Source organism: Macrosteles quadrilineatus, unplaced genomic scaffold, assembly GCF_028750875.1.
Source record: "Macrosteles quadrilineatus isolate MER2022 unplaced genomic scaffold, UCM_ALF_1.0 Scaffold_2__2_contigs__length_208266976, whole genome shotgun sequence".
In the NCBI taxonomy this organism is placed as follows: domain Eukaryota; kingdom Metazoa; phylum Arthropoda; class Insecta; order Hemiptera; family Cicadellidae; genus Macrosteles; species Macrosteles quadrilineatus.
Window position 1 is genome coordinate 66,398,535 of NW_026542595.1, and position 15,012 is coordinate 66,413,546.

The window sequence follows — 15,012 nt, forward strand, 5'->3', positions numbered from 1 at the left end:
GATAATATTTATCGTTACAGTTGATTAAATGATATAGATATTTACTATGCTAGCATTTACTTTAAATTTAAGAATTTGTTTCTAACAATCATTGTATTTACGAACTAATTTGATTTCAAAAGGTGGGATGTATACTGGAGAAACATGTTTCTTTTCATACACAGTACTTACGTTGTGTTCGTTAATTGTTCAGTGATAAGTTTAAGGATCTTCATTAGAATGCCAAAGCCTTTTTACCGCTTGGTGGAAATAGTGAGCCTACTAATAGCAAGGAAGGACGCCAACTGGTTTACTGTACATTCAAGTTGAATGCCAGCTGATGTTGATTCAATCTGTCTAGTAATCATAAGGTCGCCAGTTCAACCCTCAGAAAACCATGTAGCTTATTGGTGGTTCGTAACTGGACCCAGCTGTTCTTGGTGGTTTAGCTTTTTAATTATCCTGGCTGAAGAACCAGCTTTAATAATTATATTCTGCTTGCGCCGGAGAGTTGGTTGCTAAAGGCCAATGTTAGAATTGTTATTTCACTTTTAATATGAGATCAAATATTAAATGCAATTGAGATTGTTCGATTTTCTTGATATTAATAGTCATTATGTAAAATGAACTGTTTAGAAGTGTAGATGTAGCATTTTTGGTATGGCACGTCCGTGACCTCGTCCTGACTTGGTAATGGCCCGTAGTGGACAGGAAGGCGAGGTTTTGTGTGCCAATTGTGGCAGTGGCGGCAGTGGGAGTCCTCAGATCGTACTCTTCTCCGCGACATCTTGACATCTTGACACCGACGTAGTATCACTCATCACTCACGAGGTCAGTAACTAATCAACTTATAACAAAATATTCAATATTTTGACTCGTTTAGCGCTGCAACGGGTATTCTATATTTCGTATATGCAGTTTTTAGTGATAAAAAGAGAAAGAAATGTGTTCTGCAGTATAAACTAGTTTTAGATAGAAAGCTTCTTTGTGCTGTGTCCCGTTAGAGATCTTTTATTTTCACTGTTTACTTTTACAATTTCCCTTAAAATACTGATAATGGGGTATTTTATTAAGCAATGGGATAATTACGGCTGTTCAAAATCGTAAAATATTTTACTGCAAAAGGTACAGTTTACACTTTTGAATCTTAATTATATTAGTATCAAAGACCTTACAAAAGTTAATATACAAATGAGAAGTGAACTACATTTAGGACGGGTTTTTATGTTGTGTAAGTTGGGAACAGTCCGAGCTGTCATGTCTCAAACATTCTGATATTGAGCAAAATGATTTTAATTGTTCTTCATTGAGTACTTTTGTTATATCCTACAACTGTGTTTAGTGACAATAGTGACTTAGAACCCACAAAGTGAGCCGGTTGGGCCTCTTCTTTGTATTTACATTCGAGGTTTTCGGAAAGTCGCATTATATATTTTATTGTCTTGGAGGTTTGTTTTAACATCATCTAGAGCTTGATACTGATGGGATCGAAAAAAGCCAAGATACTGAGATAAAAGCCGGTTTTAAGTAAAATTATATACGTTATGGTCCTTATAATTCTAAACAAAATAGTGCAACTGTACATTGCTCAAAAAATTACGGTTCAAAAGTTGTTTCATCTTTTGTGAGTTTCCATATAAAATATAATAGTTTCTCCCACCGGTTACCCATTTTAAAGGCTGTTGACAAGCTAATGGGAGAAAGTATGTGCCAGATTGCTGATACAGTTTAATTTTCTAACATTGCTTCCATTGTTTTCTGAAAATTCTTTGTTGTTGGGGTGGCATTTCTATTATTGATTTTTTTTGGCCCTTTTCTTCTTTCAACTTCTCCTAGCTCTCTGCATACTTAGTTTCTCAGCTTCTCTTCTTATGTGTCAGATTGCTGATACAGTTTAATTTTCTAACATTGCTTCCATTGTTTTCTGAAAATTCTTTGTTGTTGGGGTGGCATTTCATTTATTGATTTTCTTTGGCCCTTTTCCTCTTTCAACTTCTTCTAGCTCTCTGCATACTTAGTTTCTCAGCTTCTCTTCTTATGTGTCAGATTGCTGATACAGTTTAATTTTCTAACATTGCTTCCATTGTTTTCTGAAAATTCTTTGTTGTTGGGGTGGCATTTCATTTATTGATTTTCTTTGGCCCTTTTCCTCTTTCAACTTCTTCTAGCTCTCTGCATACTTAGTTTCTCAGCTTCTTTTCTTATGTGTCAGATTGCTGATATAGTTTAATTTTCTAACATTGCTTCCATTGTTTTCTGAAAATTATTTGATGTTGGGGTGGCATTTCATTTATTGATTTTCTTCTGCCCTTTTCCTCTTTCAACTTCTCCTAGCTCTCTGCATACTTACTGTAGTTTCACAACTTCTCTTCTTCTTTAGTTGAATATTTTTCAATATTTACTTTTTTCGTTTGCCATAATTTAAAATATAAATTCTTAAAATTAAAACCACAATATTTTTACTCGTATGTTGTTAGGGCGGTCCAACTTCATTAAGAACGTAACGTTAACTAATTTAACCATAGCTCATTTCAAAATTGAATAGTACAAGGATTTTTTTTTTTTTTTTTGGGGGGGGGGGTAATCTACTAGTAGCTCAGGTAATTTTTACTCCCCTACTCCCACAAATATGACCCTCCAAGAATACAATTAAATGTTCGTAAACTTTTTCCATTTAAGAAATACATTATTATCTATTATAAACATAGTTGGATACACTTGGCAGATGCTCTTTACTTGTGGAAAACAATGAAGTCATGTGGTGTCAAGTTTTTTTATGCAGTTTTCAATCATAATCTTAAATTCTTCACCATCGTGAAGACAGCTAACGGCGGGTGGAGGATTCCCTACCCCACACCCTCGTTTTTGTAATACCAGAGTGAGAGGAATGCAAACGTGATTTCACACTTTTTATAAACTAGGTGAAAAAATCATATTTCTTTACCTTAATAATCAATCTTAGAAAATGTGGCAAAAATCATACTCTGCAGATGTCATACCTCCAATAGCTTTTACACCTTTAGGGACTAATGCCTTAGGTGGGTTCTGAACGGTTGACAGGCCTGTTTCATCCAAGTTGTAAATTCTTTCTGGACCGAACTGGCTGCGGCCAAGGACATCAATATAATTTACAAAAAATAGACCAACATTGTGTTTGTTGAAAGAGGTAGCCCTAGATAGGCTAGTTGCCTCAGGTTTACGTAATGATAGTTCAGAGGAATGCCCTTGCCTAAAGAGCCAACCCCTCTCCAGCTTATTTATCTTCATCCCATTTTGTGGGATATTTAACTTCATTTTCTTTTGCAAACTGGTAAGCGAGTCTGCGTGGATCAAGAATGGTGAGGCCATAATGCATGTAAGCAGCTTGCTTCATATATTCCACTAGCATAGTTTCCTGAGCTTCAGTAAACACCTTTTTCACATCATAATTAGGAGCATATTCATAGGACGATGCGCCTGAAGCTTTGAATGCAGAAACATACATGTCTTGCTAGCGCTGACTTGGAGATTCCGTACTTTTCAGCAGCCCCACGAACAGAATGGTTCTCCACAACATCTTTTACTGCAGAGATGAAGGCCGCATTACTTGGCTGCTCTCTTTTCTTTTTCTCCTTGCTCCGTGGCATTTTTAAGAGATCCTGGTTTCTGAAAAAAATGTTAAAGAAAAGGAAATACCACTACTGTCCCTAGGTACAACACCTTCCCCTATATAGCCCTGCTGATCTACTACACACCACAGTTTGTAAACCCTTTTTATGGGCTTTAGGGGATTGTACTGTTTCATTGAAAACCTACCTTTAAATATTATCATCGATTCATCGACGCTTAACCCTATTGTTGGGCTATACAATTCAATAAATCTGTCATTCAAATTATTTATCATAGGTCTAATTTTATAGGCCTTATCTTTGTTGTCATTAGGAACCCGTAGGTTGTCATTCAAGTGCAAATTGTGCAGAATCTCGTCAAACTTATTTCTGGACATTGCCTCAGATATAACGGAAACATTTAGGTCTCTATTTGTATTCCAATAATGTTTCCAACTTGGGAGTTTGTGATACCCCATTATGAAGTTAATACCAATAAAGGTCATTAGCCACTCTTTAGTCATCCCCAGGTCCTTGTTAGGGTCTTTTTGACGGGCATATAAGTTACTTTGAGTAACAATTTGATCAAGGAGGGTCTCTACAAAAACTAAAAATACATCAGTAGATGTTTTACATTCTGAAAAATACTCATCTTTTGGCCCAGAGAGAGGCTCAACATAAGGTTCATCCCTAGATGTACAATCTACCTTCTTCCAATTCCGAAATTTTAACTCTTCCAGCCTCTCAATTTCTGATTTTGTCAATTTCTTATCTTTGTTCCTTTATTCCTTAGTTGAACTTGAACCAACCTTACGTTATCGCCCTTTGCTTTTAATTTTGTTTGGGCTCTTGTCCTCGAAGAATTTTCTCTTTTCTCATATTCCTCTTGTAAGTTTCTGGATGTCTTTGCCTTTTCCTTCCTCGCTTTTGGTTATTATCGTTACCCTCTTGCATAGTTGTTGTTCAAAGCTCATAAGGAATAACCTAACAACTAGCTATCCTTCAATGTATCAAACAATCAACAATAATACAGCTTACTGTGAAAGAAACTACGGACAGCTGACTGTCTTCTGAACACAGAGTACAAAGCAGAGTTGAGAAGTAAAACGTACTTGAGTCACTGACTGAGGTACCTTTTGCCTCTCAACACGTAAAACTGTGCTGTAAATATAACATTTATAATGCTTGAATGAGGTCCCTTTTTGCACTCAGACTTGTGTCTACTCCTAAGAATTAAAAATCGATGACTAATCAAAATGGCCACTTTTTTGACTTAGGTAGCGTTTTCAACTCACTGATTCAAATATTTTAGTTATATATCTCAGTCGTTTCTTTGGTTCCCTTCAACTCGTAGTTTGGCCACATAGTAGATGCCACATCTTCCCAAGCTTCGAACTTCAAATGTTTATTTAAGTAATCTTAACATTCTTGGTCCAACTCTACTGGCCTACACTATATTTCTACGCTAAGTGGTCTGTGTCAAAGTCATAACTTAATATTATAAAAGGCAAAAGAAATTTCAGAACAAAACAGGGTGACTGGTTAATTTAACTGTCTGAGATGCAATAACCAGCTACAAACGCCAAAATTGTCGAGGACAGAGCCATTGCAGGCGATTGCAGCGTGTTCTAGCGTCAAACGCAAAAAGACGCCACTTCGTGTGAAAGGCACGCCGCGCTCCAATGTTTTAGGTGAATGGGGCTCTTCTTTTCTGCGCCAGGCTGCGATTTTCGTGCCACAACAGCCAGAAGCGGCGTTCCGCGATCGTCGGGCGTTTTGTGGCTCAAGTGAAACCGTCTTACAACCTTTCATAAAAAGGCAGAATCATTTTGAATTTGACCTTGCATCCGATTACAAGACGCAGTTCGCATTAAGACATCATTTGAACGGAATTGTTGGTAAAATACTATATGGTAAGGATGATTTTTTTTTTTTTTTTTAATATTCTTACAACTGTAGATTGGCTAATTGTTAAGGTTCTTGAAATTTCGAAATGTCACGCGATGAAATACGATCCCGTTTTTCAAGACGCAGAAAGGATATGAGTGAACGGCGCCTGCTGCACCAATGCAGTTGGAGCAACTTTTGCAGGCGATCTTATTTTACTTAACTAAAAACATACATTTGTACCTGAAAAAATTGCGTTTTAATTGTTTTATTGTTCTGAAGTGTTTTTTTTTTTTTTTTTTTTGTGGAAGCCCGCGTTTAATCTCTTTCACGTAACACACAGGCCTAATTGGTTATGATTAAGGGCGTAAAACCTTAGAATAGGCGTTGTAGGACCAACTTAACAGGGACGTCCGTTACTGAGATCCATAATAAATACGGTTTCCTTGGATGAGAAAAAATGAAGCTGCTGATTCAGGGGGCGGGGTGTACTACTTTAATACGTCTTTAATAAAGTATAAGCTTCCCTCAGAATACGTTTTCATATTTTGATTAAGTTTCCATTTGCCTCAAAAACCGATACATAATCTTTCATGCCGGGTATTTGATCTGCTGAGTCCATCATATAGGTCAAACGAATGAATTGTAGTTACACCATCCTCTGAAAGCGTTTTACCGTGTCTGGGATTTTATCAGCCTGTCTTATCATGTAATTTGGTGCATTGAATTCCTTCATAATCATCCTTATTTCCTCTCAGGGAGGCAAGTAAGTGTAATTTATTTCTTAACACGATTGAGGCAGAAAACTGGTTGCAAAACTCATGGCGATGATGAATCTGCTTCTACAAATAGTTTTCGTTTTACATCACAGTGTATTTTCCTTGTTATAGTTTTTGCATACAGCTTGGATTGGATTTTCCTTTCGTTAATGGGCGACTTTTCTTGCTCCAAGAGAGAAGTTTTCATTTTATCTACTACTAGCTGGCCCGACAGACGTCGTCCTGTCCTAATGTGGGTTTATGTCAAATGCTCGTTCATTTTCAAGATGAGCTCGTTCGCATGGCGCAATCGCGTGCTAGTTGAAGTTTGTTCGCTACACTCACTCACGTTTAGGTTGGAGTTCGTTCGCTGCGCTCACTTGCCTTCAGGTTAGCTCATTCACTACGCTAACTCGCCTCCAGATGTACTAGATTTTATTTTTGGTTGCAAATTAGCTGTTGTCATAAATTAAAAAAATAATAATTGCGCTGCACCCTGTTGGTAAGCCTATTAACTTTTTAATGCTATTGAACATCACAGAATCAAATTGTTTAGTTGAACCAGCTGTTAAGATTCTTTAATGCCATTTAAATATGATTACTCATAAGGTTAACATGGGAAATTCCAGAGCCACTGGGGCGGAGCCCTTTTGATGGATCACCAAACTTCATACAAACCATCCTTGAATAATGCTTAATAATGCTCCTAAATAGTGCCTGAAATTTTCATTACAATCTGTCGAGCGGTTTGTGAGTCCATAAAGGACAAACAAACAAACATACATTGGATTTTATATATATAGATTATATTTGATGAAGAAAATTAAGGGTCCCTGTCTGAATACGTACTGGAAATCCAATCAAGTAATGCCGAGCAACGTTGATTGGTACTTAAGATATTCTTCAAAACTGAGATTTCCTTCCTACATTTAGTGCAAATTTTAGCTTCTTTTGTAATTTCAAGATATAAACTGCACTTCTATGATGTTACATTTCTACATTTTGTTCTCTGATTGTATAGTTTCCTAAAATATAACTTTACTCTTACGTAATTTAGGTTATTTCCAAGAAGACCAAAAGACAAGATTTGACAATTAATCAAACTGAGGTACTGACAGCATTTTAAACTAAAAGGACAAAATTACAATTTTCTTTAAATTGACAAAATTACTAAAGAGTTAGGATATTTGCGTTTTAAATGTAAATGTAGGCCCAGATCAATTTGAAGCATCCCTATTTATTATTCTGTCACTTATCGGGTTTGTCGCTGCAGTATACAACCGCATCGCTAGGCCAAGTAGTGTGGTCGGATGACAGCAGCGGTAGACATCGACATCAGGCAAGACCCATGGTGGGATGGCGTCCGAGTGTGGTAGGCCAATCCGCAGTAGGTCCCCGATCTCATAAGTTAGTTTGGCAACTACTCTCCGTGGAAATGTATTCCCACATGACTGCGCCAGCACCAAAATCCTGTACAATTCTTTAGTTGTTTGAGATTTTGAAATTACAGTAAACGTTCAAAGGCACAAGAATTTTCGTTAAATGATTATGCATTTGTTTTAAGTGTTCATCACTCCAATTCAAAGTTCACAAGGCTTAGCACAACGGCCCACTTGACTTAACCTAACCATTGTTTATCACGGCAAGATTGTTGTGTCTCTCCTGCACTTTCCTTAGTTCCTTGCTTCATAGGCCTCTTTAATGACATAGGCTACAGTCAATAGTGTACAAGAATACTTTAATTAGTTGAATATCTCTTAACACAAAACAAGGACAACTGGTAACGTTAATAATTTATACGAGACCTAGGCCTTGACCAAAGGTAATCAAGAGGTGATCAGGCTCAGTACGCAAGGGTTATACAAGATAAACTCAAATACTAGAGACAAAAAGTGTTAAGCGATATTTACTGAAATGCAACCCCTTTGTCATAATTTATTTTTGAGGTTGGTTAAACTATCGTTCCTATTGGATTATTAAAGATAGCGTTGCCATTTATGAAAGAAGAATCTATAATAAATGCATTATTAGTTATGAATGCCAAATGTAAAATGTCTTGTTTTCAGATGCCCCTACGACCGGAGGAGCGTTTGTTCGACTGGGTGGATTACACCGTGTTCGGAGCGATGCTAGTGTTATCTGTCCTCATCGGCGTCTACTTTGCCATCCTCGCCAAGGACAAACAGGCGTCCTCAGCCGAATACCTCATGGGAGGCCGAACTATGGGGATATTCCCAATATCCATGTCCCTCATTGCCAGGTATATTGTCAAACTTTTCGTTGAGGTCGTGGCATAGTTGGCTACCAAAGTTAAGCATCTATAGGGGTTGAGTATGCATTGAATGTGTCATGCATTTTAACATTTGGTGGTTTTTCGGGGCGTCTTTGAGATGACGAAACCTGATGTTGTCACTCTCCCAGCAGAAGCACAACTTTAAGGGTTAGGGGGGAGGGGGGAACACGGAGGTGCGTTCTAAAACATCGCTCGAACTAGATACGATAGAAACATGTTGTAAACGGCATGGTGTTATACATTTTATCTCCCTTTAATGAGAAAAATCCCTTATCTGTGGTTTGCTCCCTATAAAACACACTCCCGCTTCAAACAACGAATAGTACAGTGCGTTATTGTGATTGTTCAACAAACTAAACACACATCATAATACTTATCTTAAAATAATATAAAGTTTCCGAGTTAGCAAAAAATATATAAGTACCCAAGCAGTATGCTATATTTAAAAAGATTGACTTTAAACGAAGAATTTAGTAAATTAAATCACTTAAGTCGAAAAGTACTGTCTATAAGCACAAGAGAAGGTTTAAATAGGTTAAGAAAATGCATTTATCATACTACAACATGACCCCAATTTACAAGTCAGCCCGTTCGAGATCATGATATGATTTTCTACGTGTGTAAAAGTGTTTTGGGAGTTTTATAATTTGTACAGAAGTTGTAAAAACAGCTGTAAGTTGCCTTGGTACAATTTTTTACAGTTGCATGGTTTCAGTAAAGTACTTGGAGTAGAGGTAGTTCCGTGAGGTGGAAGCATGCTTTTCCATAGGTTTCTCTGAAGAATCCATACTTAATAGATAGACCTAAAGGCTCTTATTTAACCAATTACCTTTCCCGATTATATAATTGGGCACAACACCCTTAAAAGATTTATCTTGTAACGTAACGTGATATTTTATAATGTCAAAATCTAAATATTTAATCCTTTGGAACTAAATTAAAAATAGCACTTATCAATTCAATTACTAAAATATCAAAATTAAAGTTCAAAATTTAGCCCTAAAAGTTTTTTTGACAGCCTCTGTTATATTGAATATTGATGACCAACGGCAAAATGTTACACTTCAACAACCCAATAATTATTAAGTTAACAAAGAAAAAAATTAGTGTACTGATAACATTGAATTATAGGTACTTTAAATTCTAGCAGATATTATATTATAGGCTATGGGAATACTTCTTGAATCCAGACAATACAGAAATAAAATCCCTTCTGGTAAAGTCACGCAACTAACCTACGATTTGGTAGCAATGCTGTGTTGCAGGTCTATGTGAAAGAAGAACGCTAAGCTCTTAACAAATACAACTAAAAGATTATTAGGCTAGTGACTATTAGAGTCGAAAGCATAGTGGGTGTCGAACGTCGATGTTTTATCTCTCGTATGTTTTAGTTATATTTCCGGCATCTCTCTGCTCGGTATCCCAGCCGAGATGTATGTATACGGCACACAGTACTGGGCAATCGTCTTCTCTGACTGTTTTGTCAGTGTCACGATGATCTATGTGTATCTCCCCGTCTTTTTTAAACTCAAGATTACTTCATCCTACGAGGTGAGTTTTGCCTATGTTACTTTTTATTAACTGTGATAGATCTTATGCAAAAGTACAAAAGTTTAAGAACCTAAAAACTGCGTTTTCCGTGTATTTTTATGTTTCTTCATGAGTGATATTTTTAGTGTTATTATTATATCTAAACGAGCTTTTAACTGGAATTATTTAACATCATTTTAACTATTTAATCTGTATAGAACTAGATTTACTTAAATATGTTTAATGGTTTGATTCCACCAAAATGAACAGTACTATCGTCTAAAGAATTGTAAAGTTATTCTAAAAGAGCTTAGTCTTAAAATTAAGAATTTTTTTTAGTAATTTTTTTATTATTTTTTTACTTGACATCCTTTTACAGGGAAATTGTCTTTAAACAATTATGTGATAACATTTTATTTTCACTTCTTCTGGACTATGTGGTTGTAAAATATAAAGTGTTGTCTATAGTAAAGAGTGATGAATATTATTAAATTTGTAATTTTTCTGCTTTTATAGTACTTAAACATGAGATTTAACAAAGCCGTTTGCATCATGGGATCAGGCATTTTCCTACTGAAAATGGTGAGTATTTGTCAACGTTGTCCGTCAGATTTACTTATAAGTTGTACACATTTTTATTACAACCCCCTACTCATATCATTTTTAATGTAAAATTGGAATGTAAAAAGTAATTTGTAGTGGAAATATCTTTGAGAAAAAAACTAGTTATAAATAATGTTCGTCCCAAAAGATGTGGTAAAAAATTAATCCTTCAAAACGGCAAGTGTGAAGTTGAAAATCTTTTTAATGCCTTGGAGTCCAGAGGATAAAGTTTAATGTGTTGCAATCTATTTATAATACTCATAATTTAAATTCCGTTAAATTCAAATCCAGATCATTAGTATATAGTCTGCCCTAATTACATAAAAACCCGAAATTACAAAACAAAAGTAAATAACAACGCTTGACTGGAATAACAGAAAACAGTATTAGCCCCAAAATGCTGTTACTATTACAATATTTTATTTTTCAAACCGATCCGTTCCACTGAATTTCTTTGGACAACAAAGAACCTCACGGAAGTTACCTTCGGGATTACAGACAATAAACAATGATGAATAAAAAACATTTTAATAGCGAAAAACCCGTATGAAAAACATTCTTGTGAGTTATTTTACTATAACTTCTTTTGTTAAATTATCAGTGATGAATCGTCCATCCGGCTGCTTGCTAACCGAGATTTGCAGTGTAGGAAGTTCTAGCGCAACCCATAACATAACCTTTGATGTTGTATCTATTTCGCTGGCTTTGACTTCATCAATTGTCTAAAGCTGCACCTGCCTTTAAATGATTCCAAAATTTGGTATACTGTAACAAAATCACTGACTATTACGTGTTTTTATAGTTTTATACAAAATTTTCAAACAAATTTCTTAACTGTGCCAGCTTGTCCAAACTTTTCCTTTTTCTTTAGTTGGGATATTATCAAACCTCAAGAACCGAATCAGAAACCATCATCTCGTCATTGCAAATGTCCTTTCATGTTCTTAATTTAAACAACCCTGCAAAACCCGTGAAAGCCAAGGCAGTATTTTCCAAAGTCTGTCACGTGAAAAAATATAACAATACTTTTGTTCTTCATTCATCTCGTTGACATACACTACTTTGATAGAGTTTCTTATCAAAAGAATCTTTCTCGACTAATGACCTCTGCAACCAAAGGCGATCGCCAATCTTTTCCCAATAAACTCAAGTCCATTTTCTTGTTAATTGGAGCGCTGATGTGACAAAGTTAAACCTAAGCCAAATTAAGTTCTGTAGGTGATAAATTAAGTCTTACGCGAGCAAACTTAAAAATTTTTACAAGAAATAGTGAGATTAACTTTTCATAAATGTATTGTTAAAAAATATGTCAGAATCCCAATTAGAACAATCTTCTTGTATGGAGGTTGCTGTAGGCACAAGTGCTCGGGTAAGAATTTTATTGTTTCCAAGCCGGGCTATTAGGCTTTTTGCCAAAAGTTTCTTCTTTAGTTCGTGTACAATCTACTCAATTTTGCTCTTGTTTTTTTATTCCATTCCATCATTGACACCTTAGTCATGATTATCGAATGTGCGACAGCTTTAACAGAATAATCACAAATTTATGTTGTCCTATTGTAATAGAAAATATTGTAATAAAACATGGCTCAAACGCCTACACCAATCAATATACTTAATTTGTTACACATTTCAACAAGGTTTATATTTTCCATTCATGATTCCAGATGCTGTATATTCCCATGGTGATTTACGTACCTGCTTTAGCATTTAGTCAAGGTGGGTCTTAGAAAATATACAAGGTTTTATGAATTAATTAATTATTATTTTTTTTTTTTGTTTTTACATACCGCCACAATTAAGCTTTTATATTGCTTATTGGCATCTTTGACATCGTGTTTCCTCTACCGTACAGTTTTGTGCTAGGCCTAAGATAAAGTTATTTTTATTTAAAAACAACGAATTCCATTGATAAATCTACTCTTAGAAATGTGGTGTTAACACTCTGGATAGGTAGGAACTCTAAGTTGTAATATATTGTAGTTTTATTCATTAACTTGTAATTTTTTGAGCGTCATTTCCAAGGTCATATTGTAATGACCTGTATTTTATCCTGTATACTGTATAAAATATTAACTTGTAATTGTTTAAACAGATTCATTACTATTCGGATTTTTGTATGGATTTATATATTTTGATTTAGTCGTGATTATAAAAAAAGGCTCTATCAATTAATTCTCATTAAAATCTAAACCTCAAAATCTGTACAAAGTTAAGAACTGTTGCTGCTCTATATAAGTGGAACTACTATTCATTCAGTATAGTCATGTATTCTAGGAATAAAAACCTGACCTTAAAATGGAAACCTTCTACCCCCTAGAACCTCCTCAACTCCCACGCATTTCTACACTTAACCGGAAAATGGACTGACCGCAAAGTGGAAGACACCCAGATGACCAGCCCAAATACGGACATTACATTTACCCATTTACTTTCCCATCCAAATTAAGGGTATCCTCATCATCTAATACGAGAATACTGGAACATATGTAAAAGTCAATACAAATATGTCACCTATCTTTTTGTGCTTGTCGTCTTTTGAAAAGTAATTATACAATTAATTCTAAAATAGTATATTACGTTACTAGTCCTGAAAAAAGTGTTTTCCGGACGAGTGTGGTCGTTCCCGTGCGAGACGAAGTCGAGTATAGGATTACCATACGAGTCCGGTACACACATTTTGGACAAGTTACGTACGATAGTTTACGCCATCTATATAATTAATACGCGACCACGAAGATTGTCGGTTGAACTCCTTCGCCATTTCATAACCGATTTTATTCATTGACGTCTCATTGGAAAGAGATTTGCAAACTGGCCTTACATTTTTGAAAAAAAGTCCCTCGGGCTCTGCCCCAGTGGCTTTGAAAAATCCCATGTTATCCTTATGAAGAACCTAATTGTTTACATTTTGATCGAAGCTGTATAGTTTAATTGCTGTTATTTATTTTTAGATACAACGAAACGCATAGGTTACATTTACTGATTTTGTTGAAATTAATATTTACTACTCTAATTTTCATTCGTACATATTACAATGTAACAAATCGAAAAAGCCTGGGCAATGTGATATATTTTACCAAATAAGAAAAATGAATTGACATGGTACTGTGTTTCTTGAGCAATCATTTGAAAGAACCGATTTTTTAAACATGGAAACATTGGAAAGTCATAGTATGCCACCAAGTAGAAGAAATAGAGGAAAAAACTTTTACTATCGTTATCATCCTATATAATGAAGAACACCTACAATATGAAAATTCCCACAAACAATGAACAAGGATGTTAGTAGCTGTAATTACTCAGTTGTATATGGGGCGGAGGGGGACCAGAGGTAATTAGTAATTACAATTATTTTTTTTGTAATGAGTTTTTTTTTATGAGTATTTACTATTAGTTTTTTTATTTGTAATGAGTTATTAACATTTTTTTATAAGTAATTACAATTAGTTTGTTTTCGACAATGTGTAATTACCAATTAATACACATGTTGTAGGTCGCAGAGGGTACTCCTCCCCCTTCCTCAATTTTTTTAATGTAATTATTCTTTTCATCTTAATGAGAAATCATCGTGATGTTGCTTCCCACACACTAATCCCATGTCTAGACACCATCCATCTGTTGACACAGGGGGAAAGTACTAACTGGCGGAGGATATGCCTCCCCTTCCCTGTGTGTGTGTGTGTGCGCGCGCGCGTGTGTGTGTTTCATAACACTGCCGCTTGGAGCGCTGGTGTAGGGGAGTGGCTACGGCGCTTCCACACTACAAGCATTCACAGACAACATGTTCTCCGATGAAGAACTCATCGCTGCCGCTGATGAAGCAGTGGAAAGACAAAACGCCGAATTGGAGACTGCTAGGACCGCGGCGACTCAGCAGACGCATGGTGAGCGCAATTCATCCATCACGGATGAAGAGGTAATCGCCAGTGCTGATGTCATCGATGCGAGGATTGGCTATGAATTGGAGTTGGAGGATAGTGCCGTCGAGCAGGAGGAGGAGGAAGACCAACAGTACATCATCAATGTGCTGTCAATGGAGGAGTTGCTCAAAATACATTTGGAGGCAACAACAGAACTGAATGAGGGATGGTTAGCTCAACCTAGGGATAACGAGGAGAAGGCTAGGTTGAGTAACCTATTAACCCTTATCCCCAAGGTGGAGGAAGTAGACTGACCGACTTGATTGATAAGGTTCCATACCTAATAACGATGATGGAGAGAGTGGTTGAACCATTCGGCGAGACGATCATCGTCATCCTGGAGGGCCAGGCGGGAGACGATTACTACCTGAGAGTCTATCTGCCGAGACGCTTCAATGATGTTGTGAGCAATACCTACATCGATCGCTACAACAACGGCTTCGTAGATCGCCTTC

The 15,012-nt window shown here is 36.1% G+C and overlaps 1 protein-coding gene across 3 annotated transcripts in view; it reads left to right on the forward strand.

The window, feature by feature from the left end:
• Nucleotides 1-720: 720 nt before the first annotated feature.
• The window catches only part of LOC128985880 (sodium-coupled monocarboxylate transporter 2-like), a 54,447-nt gene continuing 40,155 nt past the window's right edge, over nt 721-15,012 (forward strand). For all 3 annotated transcript variants that reach the window (XM_054405841.1, XM_054405842.1, XM_054405844.1), the window contains exons 1-5: nt 721-810; nt 8,278-8,471; nt 9,896-10,055; nt 10,551-10,616; nt 12,302-12,353. In XM_054405841.1, coding sequence (XP_054261816.1) covers nt 8,278-8,471; nt 9,896-10,055; nt 10,551-10,616; nt 12,302-12,353 — 472 coding nt within the window. In that variant the 5' untranslated portion in view covers nt 721-810. The remainder of the gene's footprint in view (nt 811-8,277; nt 8,472-9,895; nt 10,056-10,550; nt 10,617-12,301; nt 12,354-15,012) is intronic.